The 17,804-nt window shown below is 38.6% G+C and overlaps 1 protein-coding gene across 1 annotated transcript in view; it reads right to left on the reverse strand.

The window, feature by feature from the left end:
• Positions 1 to 15,612, reverse strand: part of TFB1M (transcription factor B1, mitochondrial) — a 49,597-nt gene extending 33,985 nt beyond the window's left edge. Inside the window, exons 1-2 of the mRNA XM_063097607.1 lie at positions 15,431 to 15,612; positions 12,569 to 12,720 (exon numbers count right to left, since the gene is read on the reverse strand). Coding sequence (XP_062953677.1) covers positions 12,569 to 12,720; positions 15,431 to 15,563 — 285 coding nt within the window. The 5' untranslated portion in view covers positions 15,564 to 15,612. The remainder of the gene's footprint in view (positions 1 to 12,568; positions 12,721 to 15,430) is intronic.
• Between the last annotated feature and the right edge of the window lie 2,192 nt (positions 15,613 to 17,804).

Here is a 17,804-nt window from a genome sequence, read left to right on the forward strand (position 1 = left end):
CCTAAATTGGTAAGAAGCTAAATATTTTAATTTTGGGAATCATCTAGTTTGATATGTTTAGCCATGGTACTTTAACAAAAATAATTGTGTACCTTTAGTAAATGTACGTACGGATTATTTTAAATAAGTTCCAAATAATAAATCTTAGAAAACATAACCTCAATATGCCAAAAATTTAAAGAGATAGCTTGCTATAAGACATGCTCTTACAGTATAAAAAAAACTGTTTTCAGGGGCTAGCCAGTTAGCTTAACTGGTTAGAGCGTAGCTTTGTAAGACCAAGATCACAGGTTCAGATCCCTGAACCAGCCATCCACCAAAACAAAACAAAACAAAACAAAACAAAAATCTCACATCCTGGGCAACATCTCTACTCAGAAAAGGTGGGGGGCCAGTGGGCCGCCCTCTCCAGGTCGCAATATCTCTGGACTTCTTTTTTTTTGAGATGCCCTGGGGAGCCCTGGGTATCAGGGACCACGTGTCCAGCAACTGTACAGGCAACTCCAGGCAGGGTTGCCAGATATGATACCTGGTTCAATTTGCGTTTCAGACAATGAATACTTCTTTAGTAGAAGTGTATCCCAAATATTACATGGGACATACTTCTATAAAATAATAATTTGTTGTTTATCTGAAGTTCGGGGTTTAAAAAGAAATAAAATATAAAGCTGTGTATCTAATGAAAGTATTTACTGTCACTGGAGAACACTAAAAATTTTTCTGTAATTATGCTTCACATAATTAAAACAAAACAAATTAGCATACCCAAAACAAAGAGGCAGAACTAAAAGCTTATGTTACATGATGTCAATATATAGAAAATAATTAATTAGTAGTTAGGACTAAAACAAACAAAACAATGTAAACTTGGCTCTTTGGCATTAATTTATATGCTCTGATAATTCAACCATGTTTGAAATGTTAATTTTTCCCACACTGACACAACTGCATACTTGAAAGCTGATATAGTACAATTTACCTTCTTTTCCTAGGCTTAAAGTTGCATTCTTTTTTTGTTTTGTTTTTTGTCTTTTTGTGACCGGTAAGGGGGCCGCAACCCTTGGCTTGGTGTCGTCTGCACCGCGCTCAGCCAGTGAGCGCACCAGCCATTCCTATATAAGATCCGAACCCGCGGCGGGAGCGCCACTGCGCTCCCAAGCGCTGCACTCTCCCGAGTGTGCCACGGGGCCGGCCCAAAGTTTCATTTTTATTATATTTCTTTTGGATTCCCATTCAGGTTTAAGTCTCAGTCAATGACAAACCAAATCCTTCCCATCTTTTAAAAGGTTATTCCTTGACAACTTTGTAGCTTAGTCATCCCCTGTCTGACTCCCCACTGCAGAAGCAATGAAGGATGGTGTGCACATGAAGGCCTTGAAGCAATTAGGAGGGGAAAAAAAAGTGCTATATAGACTGAGTTGGTACTATGATTACAGACCATACCTTTTTAAACACCTAAAATGATATTCAGCAAAAAGTCAGACATGCAGACTTTCTAACCAACCAGTAACAGAGGAAAATGTTTTCACCATCGTAATGATATTTGGGTGATGGTGGAGGGGTAGGAAAGATCACTGTTACAGCCCTTCAAGAGTAACACTGGAGAATTATATTTCAAAACCCTGGAGGTGTTACCACACAATGTGCTCAAAGGCGCAGCCGACCGTGAACACAGGCTATTGATTAGAGCCAAATGAGTACTCTTACAGATACTCTCAAACTGTTCTATCATTTTAATTTTAGTATTCCATCCTATATTCTTCCAAAATGAGATTTCAGCTTAGAGTAAAAGGCAGTCATTAAATAAGGCTATAAAAGAAGAAACAGAAAACCAAACCATGAAAAGGAGAAGCACATTAAGTAAAACATGAGTTAATAATCCTAACAGTCATTACGGTTGTGAGCTCTCATGATTTGCATAATAAAATATATAATTCTTACTTTCTATTATAAGTAGTTATACCAAGTCTCTAAGAGAAAAAATGATTTTGTCTGATATTAAGTTTTTAAAAAGATCCGTGAAGCAATATAATGGACAATGCCTTTAACAAAATTAGAAAACAAATTCAGACACATTCTTTCTATGGCCATTTAAAAAAAATCTCTCCTCTAGAGTGACATTACCAAGATGGTGGAAGAGATGATCCCAGTGTCACTCCCCACCACAACCGATCAACTGACAGCCACTAAAACACAAAAATTACCATCCAGGAATTAGCCATAAGACAGTGCAGTTTGTAAGTGGTGGAGGTTGCTATTAATCCGCCACAGAATGGGAAAAACCACAGACCAGAAAGAAAGTTCTGACATTGAGCAGGAAAGGTATAACACCACCAAAGAATACCCGTAATACCTGGAAGAGCTTGCCCTCTCCTCAAATGCCCAGGCAGTAGCGTAAAAAAATCTCTCCTCGAACAAGTCAGTCTTAGGGAAAGCTTTTCTGCAGGGGTGGGTAATTGTGGTCCACCTGAGTAGCTTTTTTTAAAAAAAATTTATTAATATTTTTTTACATTCTAAGATGTTGTTGTGGAGCAATTAGTGGGGAGGGGCAGAGGAAAAGGGGAAGGAAATAGGGTCAGAGGAGTAGGAAGGAAGGGAGCATGGCCAAGACCCATGGCACCCCCCTCATTCAGGCAGGGGAGGCCAGAGGGCTTCCAGCTGTAGCTCGATGGACATAGCCGGGCTGGTTGCAGATGTCGGGGCGGGGGGTGCTGAGGCCCTTGGCCCCCCACTGTCCCTACTCAGGAGACTGAGGCGCTTCCAGTGGTGGCTCAGTGGTCATTGCTGGGCTGATTGCAGATGTCAGGGAGGTGTGGCTGAGGCCCTTGGCCCCCCACCAGACCAGCTTGGGATCCTGGGGTGCTTCCAGAGACAGCTTGGTGCTGGGCTGGTTGCAGATGTTGGGGGTTCGTGGCTGAGGCCCTGGGAGCCCAGGGTGGTTCTAGAGGTGGCCTGATGGTCATTGCTGTCAAGGGTGCACGGCTGAGGCCTAGCTTGGGAACCCAGGGGGCTTCTGGTCCGTCTAGGTTTTATAGGTGATCTTTGGTGGTGTTAGACCTTTGCTAGTTAATATCAAACTTTGACCTATGGGTATTTTGGGCTTTTTTTCAGTTCTGTGTTGGATTATTCACTATTCCCACCACTTAAACTCTGCACTGGAACTAACTTGTTGTCCTTTGCTTACTTCTAAAATGGAGAAACTTCCCGTGGGGACCAGCACTTGAGCCCTGTGGTTGAGCTAAATTGCTTCACTGCTCCTGATTCCCTGGGGAAGGCTTTTCAGGCAACTTGGGTTTTATTGTAGATCTTGTATGTACCTCTGGTTCTTGTGAGGTCTGGTACTCCTGGGTTGTGTGGAAACTCTTGTCTGGGCCTACGTCTTTTCAGCAAACTGCACACTCTGCAGTTTTATATTCCTGACCAGTCTCCACTGAGCGGTCCTGCACTGATTGGAGTGCAGATCAGCTGTCCATGCTATGCCCCAATGTTGCCCCAGTGGGCCTGTGTCCACCACCCATATTCCAAACACGTCCCAGGAGATAGGTCATGCATGGTGGTCATGTGATAACTCACCGGCCTCTGAGTGGCTCCTTTTTTCAGTTGTCCATGGCTCTATGCTTCTATGTGGGTACATGGGAACCCTGTCAGTGGTCTTGCTGGCTTGGGGGCTACCAAGACCCTCTTTTCCCCTGCCGCCTCCAAGCAACTTCATATGAAGGGAAAAGTTGCGGCTTTTGCCAGCTCTTGCTTGGTGTGCTCACTGGCTCCAGCCTTGAAGTGGCAGGGTCTCGAAGTGGTGGGAGGGATCCTTTCTTTCTCTCATCGTGGCTTCTCCTGCCCTCGTGAACTCCCTAGGTCTCTCCTCCTCTTCCCCTGAGCTCTAGCATCCTCTAGCTTGGCTGCTGCTGCTTTTTAATAGCTGTAAATTGGTTGATTTGTGGGAGAGAGTGATGCTGGGGACCATCTATTCTGCCATCTTGACTGAAAGCCCCTGTCCTAGGTAGCTTTTTGATGACTTAATTTGATGAGGAAAGAATTAATGCAATTCTTGGAACTTATGCAAAATAAGAGAGAACAGAGCACTGTATTGAATAACTGTTTTGTATATTTTATGCCACCCTCTCACGGTAAGGGTTTCTGGCAGCCAACATTGTATAGTTACATTACATTAAATGCCTTCTTCCTGATTTGCCACATAGTAGGGCCCAAACACTGTTGAAATAAATACTTGTAAAAGGGATGGGCAAAACTGTTAAGAAAACTGTATGAAAATGGAAATAAAATTTTTATTCTTACACAGAATACATAGAAAAAACTAATGCTATTATTCAAAAGGAATTTCCAATAATGTTACAAAGACATTTTTAGGGGGAAGATTGCAGCATTATTTCAAAAAGTCAGTTTGCGTGCTTTTAAAACAGGACCCAAACATGTATAGTTAAAGACTCATTTACCCTGTCTCATCAAGGAATTAGATGCTTGATTTAGTAAATTTTCTACTCAACTAATGTTTATTCCTTTGACTGTTAACATTCCTAAAGAAAAAAATTATAGAAGGAAATCTTTCTAAACTATATTGTACAGTTCTCTTCCTTAAGCCAAGAGCACTGAACACAATTTTCCCCTTTTCTTGATGACTTGAGGTCACTGTTGCCTGTAGAGTAATGGCCTCAATGGGTTATGGAGGTGTGTTCGATTCCTTACTTCTGAGCATTTTTTCCATTTTTATAGCTTTTCTGCCACTGTGATAACTGTTACTTTTGCTGTTGTCCGTGGGCCTGCCTCAGCTGATTTCTGTACTTCTAATTTGTGATGAATTAGGAAATCACTTTGGCTGTAAGCCACCTCTTCTTATCTGTTGTGTTTTGTCTATGCTATGATTAACTCTGGTTACATCAAGTAAGTTACACATGTAAAGTAAGCAGTCATGTCATAACAGAAAATCAGGCAATCTTTCTTTTTTAAAAAAATTGTTACAGATGAAAGAATTTCAAAATATCATTATCTCTAATTAAAAACAGCTCTTTCTGCCAGGATGCCAAAATTACTTTACATGTCCCTTTATGAGATGACAAGAAGGGGACTAGTTACAATAGCAACTATTTACTGGCTACTGGCAATATGCCAGGCTCTTTGCATCAATTTCTATCTATCCTTGCAATATCCATAAAGATAACTATTATCCCACACTGCAGATGAGAAAGCTGAAGCTAAACAGACTCAAAAGTCAGCTCAAGGTTACGAAGCTGGTAAGTGGCATATTTGAGATGTGAACAACATTCTACTTGATTCTCAATCCCATGAACTTTCCACTATGCCTATAAAGTAGAAATAATCCCTGTGTTTACTTATTATAAAACCCAGAGGCAATACTAACAATAGCAAATGACTTACTTTCTCTCTCCAAAATTCCATGAAACAAGCACATACTTAATGGTTAAGAATCCTTAAGCTGCCTACTCTGGCCAAGTTGGAGGATAAGGGACCAGATATATTCTCCTGCCTTAAACCAATAAAAAAAAGAGACAGAAAAAACAATAGGCCACTAGGCCAATAGGAAGCACAGGAAAACCTGCAGCTCCAAGAAGCCTAATGAACCCCACACACAAGAAGCATGAAGAGAATTATACCAAGGCACATCATAATGAAACTGCTCAAAACCAATAATAAAGAGAAAATGTTAAAAGCAGCCAGAGAAAAAAAGACAGAGGAACAAAAATAAGGATGATAGAAGACTTCTTGTCAGAATCAACACAAGTTTCTGAGAAGACAGGGAAGCAACATCTTTATAGGGTACTGAAAGAAAAAGCTGCCAATGCATTTTTCAAAAACCACGACAAAATGAAGACATTTTCAGACACACAAAAGCTGAAGATTCACCACAACAGATCCATACCACAAGAAATGCAAAGGGAAGTCTTTCAGGTAGAAAGAAAATGGCCCCGGAGGTAAATATGGATAAGGAGCCCTGAAAATGGTAACCATAAGAGAAACTATGCAAGAATTTTTTCTTATTATTTAAATCTCTTTAATATAGAATTGACTTTTAAAAGTAACCTTGTATTGTGAACTTTATAACATAAGAAGAAGTAAAATGCATGACAATAATGGCACAAAGGCCGGGCAGGAGAATTGGAAACACACTGCGGCAAGATTTCCATGCTCTACATGAAACGGAACAATATTACTTGACGACAGACCATGATAGGTTAAAGATGTATACTATAAACCTTCAACCTACCACCAAAATAACCAAACAAAGAGTTATAGATAATAAGCTGCAGTAGGCTAAATAATGGTCCCTCAGAGATATTTATGTTCTAATCCCTGAAATTTGTGAGTGTTACCCTACATGGTAAAAGGTTCCCTTTGAAGGAATTGTAAACTTCTTTTGGAAGTCTTTCTTTAAATCTAATATATCAAAAAACATTTAAAAAAAAAATAGAAAGTATTTTTAATGGAATGAAAATGAAAACACAACGTATCAAAATTTGTGGGATTCTGCTAAAGCAGTACTGAAACAGAAATTTATAGCAATACATGCCTATAAGAAAATAAGAAAGGTCTAAAATCAATGATGGCAGCTTCTACCTTAAAAAACTATAAGAGCAAATTCAACCCAAAGTAAGCAAAAGGAAGAATATAATAAAGATTTCAGAGCAGAAATCAATGAAATAGAAAACAGAAAACAACAGAGAAAAATCAATGAAAGCAAAAGCTGTTTTTTGGAGAAGATCAATCTGCAGCCAAACTGATCAGGAAAAAAAGAGAGGCACACTAACGACCAATATCAGGAATGAGGGAGAGATGACATCACTACAGATTCTACAGATGATTGGTTTAATATTAGGAAAATCAAAATAATTCACCATATTAACATACTAAAAAAGAAAAACCGTATGATTATCTAAACAAACTCAGAAAAAGCACTTTTGCAAATCCAACATCCATTCATTACTTAAAAAAAAAAAAATCTCAGCCAACTAGGAATAGAAGGGAGCTTCTTCAACCTGATAAAACGAGATCTAGAAAAAACTTACAACTCATATCATACTCAAAAACTGAATGCATTTCCCTTAAGATTAGAAACAAGGCAAGGATGTCTATTCCTGTCATATTGAACATTGTACCGGGGATCCTAGGCAGTGTAATAAGACAAGAAGAAATAAGGCATACAGACTGGAATGGATTAGGTAAAACTGTCTTTATATGGCACAGGATAACATATGAAGAAAGTCCTAAGGAATCTACAAAATAGCTACTTATAAATGAGTTTAAAAAGGTTGCAGGATACAAAATCAACAACTAAAAATATCAATAGTATTTATAACAATTGAAAACTGAAATTAAAAACCAGAAATAGACTGACACATACAAGATCAACAGATCTTTGACAGCAGCATCAAGGCAATTCAAAGAGAAAAAGATAATATTTTTTTTCAAATGGTACAAAAAATGATCCTGAGCCCTTATCTCATACCATATACAAAAATTAACTTAAAATGTATCAGAGATCTAAATGTAAGAGGTAAAACTCTAAAACACTTTGAAGAAAACATAGGAGAAATTCTGAGTGATCTTGATTTTGGCAAATATTTTAAAAATAAAAACACACAAAGCATCAAATTTAAAAGAAAAAACTGATAAACCGTACTTCATAAAAATTAAGTTTCTGCCCTTCAAAAGGCATTGTTAAGAAAATGAAAAGGCTAGTCACAGCTGAGGAGAAAACATTTGCAAAACATGTATCTGACAAAGTGTGACATCTGAACTTTACCCTCATGACACTTATACTCCAGAGGGGTAAGTCTGACAACAAACAAATGAGAACATAAATATAGTAGGTCAGATGATAAATCTAATGAGATAAAACAACAGACTCTGCAGATGTGATTAAGTTAAAGGTCTTGAGATGGGAGATTATCCTGGATTGTTTGGGTGGGCCTGATATAATCACAAGGGTCCTTATAAGAAAGAGGCAGGAAAATTAGAGTTAACAGCAGATGTAGAAGCAAGAGGTCTATTAGCTAACGAATGTAGGTGTCCTCTAGAAGCTGAAAAAGGCAAGAAATGAATTCTCCCCAGAAGCCTCCCGAAGGAATGCAGCCCTGCTGACTGTGATTTTAGACTTCTCACCCCCAGAAACATCCCCCTCACCCCTGGAAAGTATATAAACATCTCTTAAAATTCAATACACACCAATGCCAAGGGTTTGTACACCCATACCAGCTAGCTGCAAAAAAAAAAAAAAAAAATTCAATACGAAGACCAAAAAAATAAAAAACTTGAAATAGTAAAAGTATTTGAACAAACAATTCCCCAAAGAAGATACAGATAGCAAATAAGCACATGAAAATATGTCCAATATCCCAATATCATTATTCATTAGGAAAATGCAATAAAAACTATAATAAGATAGCACTACATACCCATTAGATGGCTAAAATTAAAAAGACTGACCATGCCAAGTATGAGCAAGCATGTAGAGAGACTGGAATGCTCACACACAACTGGTGGGAATGCAAAATGGTATAGCCACCTTGTAAAACAGTTTGGTAGTTATGCAAAAAGTTTAACACACACCAACCACAGGACCCAGACATTCTACTCTTAGTTCTTTACTAAAAATGCAATTTTATAGCCACACAAACACTTGCATGTGAATGTTCTTTATAGCTTTATGTGTGATAGACAAAAAACCAGAAAAACCCAAAGTCCATCAACAGGTGAAGGGATATACAAATTTGGTAAATCCCTACAATGGAATACTATTCAGCAATAAAAAGGAGCAAAGTATTGATAAACACACCTTAACATGGATGAATCCCAAAATAATTATGCTGAATAAGAGACATCAGACAAAAGTACATAATGTTTGATTTATATAACATTTATATAACATTCTAATAAAATGAAAATAATCTATAGTGACAGAAAGCAGATCAGTGATTGTCGTGGGATAGGTAAGGGGAAGAGGAAGGGATGGATTACAAAGGAACATGAGGAATCTTGACAGTGATAGATGTTCATTATCTTTACTGTGGTGATGGTTTCATGCAGTTAGACATATGTGAAAACTCAATCATTTGTACACTTCCAATATGTGCAGTTTACTGGGCATCAAATATATCTCAATAAAGCTGTAAAACAAAGTACCTAGTGTGGTAAACTCTCCATAAATATTAGGTGTTATCGCTATTAACTTATGAAACCTTTAAAACAAACAGAAGAAAAAAATGAGGAGGAATCTGGACTACTTATTTGAGTCGAATGCATCACTTATAAAGTTATTTTCAGTTCAGAAACGGGAAGAACCTATCAAGGCTTCAAGTCCCCTGAGGTGTCAGGAAATCCCACTCCCCTCCAAGTCATTCAGAACCCAACCAGCCATAAAAATGCAACAATAAACAACCAAATAAAAAAAAACCAAACTAGAAATGCACATCAGAAAGTAACAAACAACATCAAAAGAAATAAATTCTAGGTGTCCAATGCAAGTTTGATGACTTGGAGAAAGCCCCAATGTTTCCAATGTTCCACAGCACTGGGGATTTTCTAATGCTCCAATGGAATAACATTACTTTCCTCCTATACCTCTTTCCAGATTAGCAGTATCCTGATCAATCCTTAATCACCAGAGGTGCCCAAGGCATAGGGATAATAATTCAACTGATTATAACTAAGATTTACTGAGTGCTTACTAGGTGTCAGTCATTCACTTAATGCTCCTAACAATCCTATGAGCAAACTGAGGCACAGAGACAGTTACCTGCCCAAGGTCACACAACTAGTAGGATGCCTGAAGTCAGACTCTGGCAGTCTGACACTGAAGTCTGTGTTCTTACCACAAAACTATACTATACTGCTTTCACGTATTAGACATGTTGTTTTCACCTTTCCAACACGCTGATAGTGAAACCCACGTGTTATCACCAGTGGTTTTTTTCCCCTGAGCTGCCTCCTGATAATAATATAAGAACTGAATTATGCTACAAATGACATACTTTCAACTAGAAGATATTTGATAAATTATTACAATTTATTTAAAAAGTAATTCTAATAGCTTAGAAATCTCTAAAACGGAATCCTTAAAATAGATCACTCTCTTTCTGCCTTTACTCAGTTTTATGATTAATTTAGTACCTCTAAAAGAAAGTGGTTTTACCTATTGAAACATTCTTTACAGGAAAAAGAAGCATATTTGATATTTTAGTACCCAACATTTCTTTTTTTAAGGCCAATTCCTTTCCTGTACATAAGAATTAATTTTGCTTCTTCTACTGAAACGGATGAGAAGTCAAATATACATTCCCTGGAGAGCAATTAATCTTGAAATTAGCCTTCATATTTAGAAAAAAGAGCATAAAACTTTTTGACAATTAATTCTACACAATTATTCACTTTCAGTATTGAATGACACAGTCAGCTAAGATGATGCATATATACATACATACAGATACAGAGATACTCAACCATTTATTTCCCACGTGAGACATTACTAAACACCTGCTAGGTGCCAGGCACTGTTACATGTGGTAGAGATACAGCAGGGAACAAAAGGCACAAATCTCTATCATCATGGCACTTAAACTACGGAGGGGTGAGTCTGACAACAAACAAATGAGAAGAACATATATACAGTAAATCAGATGATGATAAATCTAATGAGGTTAAATAAGGCAGAGGGTTACGAGTGCAGGGACTTGGGGGAGGCAGTTGAGAAGGGTGGCATTTGCTCCTATAAATAGTCTGTCTTCAAAGATCTTTGTTTCAGATCAGAGAGGAGAATACATAAATTAAAATGCGGATGAACAGAAATCTGATTCACTCCCTTGCCTAAAAAGAAAGAATGCACATGACAGACGGTGAGATTTGAGGGTTAAGAAGTCTCTTTAAGGGCAAAAAAATCAAATAAATATTCTCTATGTCCAGAAAGGGCTAGATGAATAAACCTGAAGAATTACACAGTGTTATTCAGTTCCTTTTTATCATCTTATGATCTCACCAAAAATAACAAGATTCCCACTTCCACCTCCAATTGAGATACAGTTCTTAAAGTAAGAATACCGTACAAAGCAAAAATCACTATTATAATCCAATTTGATCAAGAAATATGTACTATGTGTCAATCCCAAAATAAAATTATAAATCTGAAGCCAATTCTGTCAGTATAGACTGGCGAAATTAGTTAAAATTAAGTATTATATAATTTTTTAAAGCATAAAGACGGGATAAAGCAAAATGAGAAAAAAAAAATCTCTACGTTTCTAAAAAAACAATCAGAGGTAGGCACACAAAGTCCTAGATTTTCAAAACAGATTTTCTCAAACTGTTCTGACAGAAATTAAACATTTTCCATTAATACATATACTAGTATTAGAATGTACTAATTTTAAACCAATTTGTCCTCTTGTATGCAGTAACAATGTAGATAATTTTATTATCCTATTATAGTCATATAATAAATTGCTAGTCATCTCAGCCAAAGGCTCAGGGCTCTTTTAAAGTTTTAGAATCAGTGGAATGAAACGAAGGCCCTCAAGTCATCAAGTGCCCCCTCTGAGGAATTCCCTTTACATGGTCCCTGATACAATCTTTTCCACTGTTTGCCAAGGTTTTAAAAATGTATGTCTCTCCTTATTTCAAATCCTCAATCCTGCCACCCTCAATTCCAACCTATTCGTTGTAGTTCTTTCCTAGAAAAGGTCAAAACAAGCTTTCCTCTCCAAAGCCAATCTTTTTTTTTTTGACCGGTAAGGGGATCACAACCCTTGGCACGGTGTTGTCCGCACCACACTCAGCCAGTGAGCGCACTGGCCATCCCTATATAGGATCCGAACCCGCGGCCTCGGTGCTAAACAGTGCCGCACTCTCCAAGTGAGCCACGGGGCCGGCCCGATGCCAATCTTTGATAGGCAGCTATCAACACCCTCAATTAAGGCTTCTTTTCTCCACTTGAAACATGCCCAGTTTCTTCAAATATTTCCGATGTAATAACAGCACCTGTGCTTTAAAGATGCACGTAGCATTTCACTGAAACCTTATCTTAAATCTGTAAGTCCAGTGGTACAACTTCATTGCTTCACTTAAAAAATTCTGACAAGAATGTTAAACTTAACAATTAGCCTCTTTTGATGAAGTGCTAGCATATGTCTTTTCCATCTCTTGCTTGTGGAAATGCTTTTTTGAACCTGAATGAAGTTCTTCTCAAAAGTCATGCCAATAAGTCATTACTGGCCATTATTATTTTTACTTATTTTTGAAGGAATAGGCCATGACATGCACAGCTATTAGTAGATTAAAAAAAATGATCACACAAAACAAGTGGTTTGTTTAGTGTTAATGCCCAAAGCATGAGCTATGGTCAACAGACCATCTGGGGATGGTTGTTAGAAATGCAGATTTCTAGACCTCTCCAGACTATGGAATAAAAATCTCTGGGATGGGGCCTGGGAATCTGCAGTTTGAAGAGCAATTTACATAATCCTTGGCCACTCTAGGGTTTAAGAATCATGGCATAAAAACGTAAACTGGGTTTTTCCCCCTTAAAAAAGACACTTTTTCTCACCTGTAATCCAGGAATAAATCGAGTATCCTTTTCAACTACCAGAAGTTCAGCAACATTGGCATTGAGGATAGATCTTGTGATTCCTCCTGGTCCAGGGCCCACTTCATAAACATAAGCATTTGTCAGATTGCCAGATTTCCTTACAATTTTATCTGGTGAAAAGAATGTTTTAGTTATCTTAATTATCTTGGAAAATTTCAATGTATAGAATTTAAAGAGAAAAATAACCTATAAAAATTCTTATCCATAATTACCTAATCAACTAATCCTTTACATACAATATTTACTCAATTATTTAACTGTCAACCTAAAAAAACTTACAGTAGTGGCCATTTAATATTCTACTATATCACTGTTAAATTGCACCAGTCCCTTAACAAAAATAAGATTATCATGACAAATTTCCTTAACTTAAATTTAGTTAATATGGTATTTTCTATCTGTTCCTCTGCCAAACCAGTCATTTGCTAAGACTTTACTAGATAAGCATGCAGCACTTCTCTACAGTTGTTGAACACCAAATGGTTGAATAAGCAAGCCTAGTTTCATACTCAGAATCTTCAGTGTTGCTAGTTTAAAATCCAAAAGCACAAAGTGCAGGAAGTCTCCATTCTGACACATAGACATCTAGGTGGTGGCAACAAGTTCCTGGATTATAACTCTCAGAAATTTGGATTCTTGGTCATCCTCAGGAAAAAGTTAAATTTAGCAGTGGAGGTTTAAGCTTTGCAAACATGCATGTTAATATGGAAATATTAATTTTTAAATTAATCAATTCTTGTAAGTTAGCAGACCTTAAGAAATCACAGAAAAGCAGAGCACTGACGATTCACTGCAACCAATCATCCCTTCTGGAAAAATATACAATGGGCTGGGATCTCACTGACTGTAAGATATTAAAATCCAAGCAACTGGGCTTCCGAGGATAGTGGAAACTAAGCCACTGAAAACATACCAGCACTTCCAGGCAGTGTTCATTGACACCATACAGTCCTATTCTTGCTGTTATTAATAACCTACCTTTGTTCCTAGGCTTAAAGGCAAAAATAGTCTCTCAACCATCCAAAAATAGATTTGTCTTTTAATGTCTGCAGGGAGGGAATTAGCATCCAGTACCATCTATCTGTAATGGGCGGTTTACGTACATCCTCTCACCTAATCCTTACAACATATTAGTTAAGCACTAAATTCTCAATGTAACTTCTCTGAACTTTTCAGTTTCCTTGTGTATTTTTTTATTTGTGTAAGGTCACCCAGAAAGCAAATGGCAAAGAAGAGACTCCAACTCAGTTCTAAATTCTAAAGCTTATCCTTGCTCCACTACGGCCCAATGCCTCTGAGAGGGAACAGGAATGATACAGTAAGCACAGACATTATGGAGTGAATTTAATACTCTCATTTTAAAAAATAAGACTTATGACAATAGGTAGGACAGTGGCTGTGCCCTCAAACTTTTCAGGCATATTCAAACACAAATGAATATCAACAGTATCAAATCACAAAGCTTGGGTTTCAATCTTGCTCTGCTCCTGTCTGAGCTTCTCACCTCAAATGTGTACCTTTATCTCCCTTCATTTTAGCTCCCATACAAGAGTGGACAATAGTATCTGGAGCTTACCCCTAGGGATGGATATAAAGGATCACATGAGAAAATGTTTATGAAGGATTTTTTAAAAATATAGAAACCTGTACTTGCAGTCCTGGGAATGGTGCTTTATATTTACAATGTGGCTAATGGCTAGCAAAAAAGGCTGATACTAGTTATTACTAGAACCAAAGCATTTTAGAGTGGGTAACCTTTTCAAGTTCTTGTAGTAGGGCCTTCATCTAATTAAAAAATGAGAAAAAAGCAGAATTAAGCTATTCTACCCAAAGTCATATTGCTATCGACAGAATAAAGGCTCCATGTCCAAGAAATAAAACACCTTATTTATGCTTTGTGGACTGCACTTCATTAATTGAAAATAAACTTTCTGGGTGTGATTTACTTCTCTTTTCAACTTCTGAAGAAGGGCCAAATAGAATGAAATATCAAAATCTCAAAACATAAGTACTCCAGCAGTGAATCAGTGGACATATTTGTCATATATCTTATTCTTGCAATTTCATCTTTTAGAGGAGAACATCACTAAGAAATGGGGGTGGTGGTTAAAAAAAACCTAAACATTTGTCAAAACTCATCAAATCGTGCACTTCAAACTGTGAATTCTATTGTACATAAATCTTACCTCATAAAAAGGGCTTAAAAAAAAAATGAGTGGGAATGTAAACTTACTAAAAGTCAAGCTCCCCAGCACTAGCACATGGGGCTTTTAAAGTACGTATCCACAGAATATTTGCGCCCTCGAAGACTTCTTAGACTCAACAGGTAAACGTTTAAACGATGAATTCTACGAAGGACACTCATTTCCAACAAGTTATTGATAAAATCCTTGCACTAATTTCAATTCTAATAACTTTAAACTGCATAAAAGCAAATCCACTCAGCACGTGCAGTACCGTTTCAGAGTGACTGATTTCACAGTGACCGAGGCTCCCACGTCCCCAACCCCTTCACGATACGTGAGCCCCTAGTCCCCTAGAGTGCCCAGCGTCTGCACAGCCTGTCTTCACGAACCCACGGCTGCAAGCCCCTGAACGCGGGCTTTTGCGAGTAAAAAACGCACTTCACGTGTCTCTGGGCGGTGGGACTCGGAGTTCTTTTAGTACAAAGCGACAGAAGGACATCCAGATGTCCAGATGTCCGTTGCACGCCTGTGCCTGGCCCTGCACACCTGCCCGCGGAGCCCGCGGGAGACCCCCCTGGCCCACGCCCCCACGGACACGGGGGACACAACCGGGTAACACTGAGGAGTCATCCACCTGTCAGCCTCAAGTCCAGGAGAAAATTCTGGGACAGCTGTTTCACTGCTTTCAGTTTGAACAACTTAATGATTTCTCGAATCGTGGGCAGCGGCGGTAGACGGAAGGCGCTGAGCTTCCCCGAAGCAGCCATGAGCCCTCGCGGACGCCCTCAGTCCTCAGGCTGGCCTTTTCCGGTCGCCCCAACAGCACCGTGCGGGGGAGGAGCCTGCGAGAACTAGGGCCCGCCTCCAAGCCAGTCTCATTGGTCAGGTGTGCCCCGCCGGAAGCGATGTGTACGGACAGGAAATCTGGGCGTACTGAGAACGCATGCGCTCTGTCCCGGTGAGAGCGGTGCAGGCTGGGTACTCCGCAAGGGCCGTGGAGGAACCGAGCGGTCGAGGCGTCAGGGGGTGGGCGGTGGCAGGAGCTCCTCGAAGGGCGGGACCGGGCGAGGCGAGGCGGGGCTCGGGTAGGAAACGTGGAAGGGGATGGCTCTGAGAATTGCTGGAGCCTTTTAACCGCGCTGAGGGGGAGTTCGTGGGGGCTCAAGGTCTTTTGACGTGCTGAACGCTCGTCTGTGAATAGTAGTAGGAAACAACTTTAAACTTATATAAATAATGCCGTTTATCCTATAGCCGAGGTTCAAAATAGCAAATAACCATAAGAAAAAAGGGAACTCAGAAATGCGTACTAAGAAAGAAATTGTGTCCTTTAAAAATCTTTTTGAGTCTGTGGGGCTTTAGGTCCCAACATGGCTTCAGTCGTGCTCACTCCAGCGCTGACTTTTCATCCTTAGCTTTCCAACTACTGCTGAGAGAAGGGAAGAGGCTGCAATACTTGGAACATGGGGAGCCACTAAGGAAACTGGTAGGGGAAACATGCAGTGGCAACCAATTCCCGCTGCACATAGGCACAGTGGTAGAAAGAGCAGCCACCACACACTTCAGGAAACTTGGATTGAATATGGATTCCATAATTTTCCAGTTTCATGAATTTCATTAAGTTATCTCGCCTCTAAGCTTTTGTTTACTCTGCTGTAAACTGAGACCAGTGGTACTTGTCTTATTTACTTCACAAGTCTGGGGGTGAAAGATTCAAAACACACAGTCAACGTATACGAAAACACTTCCCAAAGTCTGAAGTATCAAACAAGATGGCCTTCATCCTCAGCTGGACATATTTTGAAGTGTCAGAAGAGTTGCTTTCTAGTTCTGGCCCTCAAATATGAGTTCTGTCCTTCCATTATTTCAGAGAAAATAGCAAAGGCAAAAAAAAAAAAAAATTACTAGAATCTCTCAGACGAGCGTATTCTGCTCTTCTAACCCTGTTTTTATTTGCAAATTGCTGCAATGATCACAAGTGAATCAATTTTTTATTTCTAGAGCATTAAGTTTTTTTTAAAAAAAGCTAATGGAAAACCAGATAATTGTGGATATGATGTAGAAGTGAGGAGTCCTTTGAAATTACAGTGGAAAACCCAGCGACCTTCTATTACAGATATGTTAGAAGGAACTGTGAAATAATCTGACATAGCTCCTAGCTTTACAAAATAGGGGAGGGATTCCCATCGAGGTAAAATTTGCCCAAGACAGCATTGGAGTGTAGGTTGAAAGCCTAAACCCTTGATTCAGCGGTCTTATTGTTCACAACAAACTATACCTGAGAAGGCATTAAATCATAGTTATATTAATTGTTTCATTTACTCCTCACAAAATTTTTAAGTGGATGAGATTATTTTCCTTATCTTACTTACTATGAAGAAATGGAGTTGCAGTCATTTGACTTGCCTAGGGTTACACAACAAAGTGCAGAGAAGACAACCTGAGTTCTGTCTGTTCTGATTTCTAATCTCATTGGCTACACCCCTCAAGTATCAATTTAATTTGTGAATTAATTTATGTTAATTTTATAATGTTATTTAAATATATAGAAATATGAATCTATGTTTAAATTTAAGCTTAGTGTTTCTATATGACCAAAACACAATTACAATAAACATATAAAAAGCTACAAGACAATTAACATGACCTTACTGATTTACCATGTTGAATAATGTTAAACTACTGTTCTTAATTTTGATTGGCAGGATTCTTTCTTTTTAAGTTTACCTTACCAGTGCTATGATGTGCCATGTACAGATTGTTTTCATCAGTTTTCTGGATTCAAAGTGTTAAATAAAACTTACAGAATGCCATTGTTTTAGACTAAGTTCCTGCACTAGATCCCAAAACACCAAACTAAAAGTCAAAATGGAGTCACCCCTGCTAAGGTCTGCTAGGCTGTGGTCTGACCTTCCAAGAAGTCAGGAGAAAGATAACAGCCAATGCCCTCCCGCGCCCCCAACAAGCCAGTTTAAATCTTCGATAGGTATGATGATGTTTGCTATGCCTTA

Source organism: Cynocephalus volans, chromosome 5 (genome assembly GCF_027409185.1).
Source record: "Cynocephalus volans isolate mCynVol1 chromosome 5, mCynVol1.pri, whole genome shotgun sequence".
In the NCBI taxonomy this organism is placed as follows: Eukaryota; Metazoa; Chordata; class Mammalia; order Dermoptera; family Cynocephalidae; genus Cynocephalus; species Cynocephalus volans.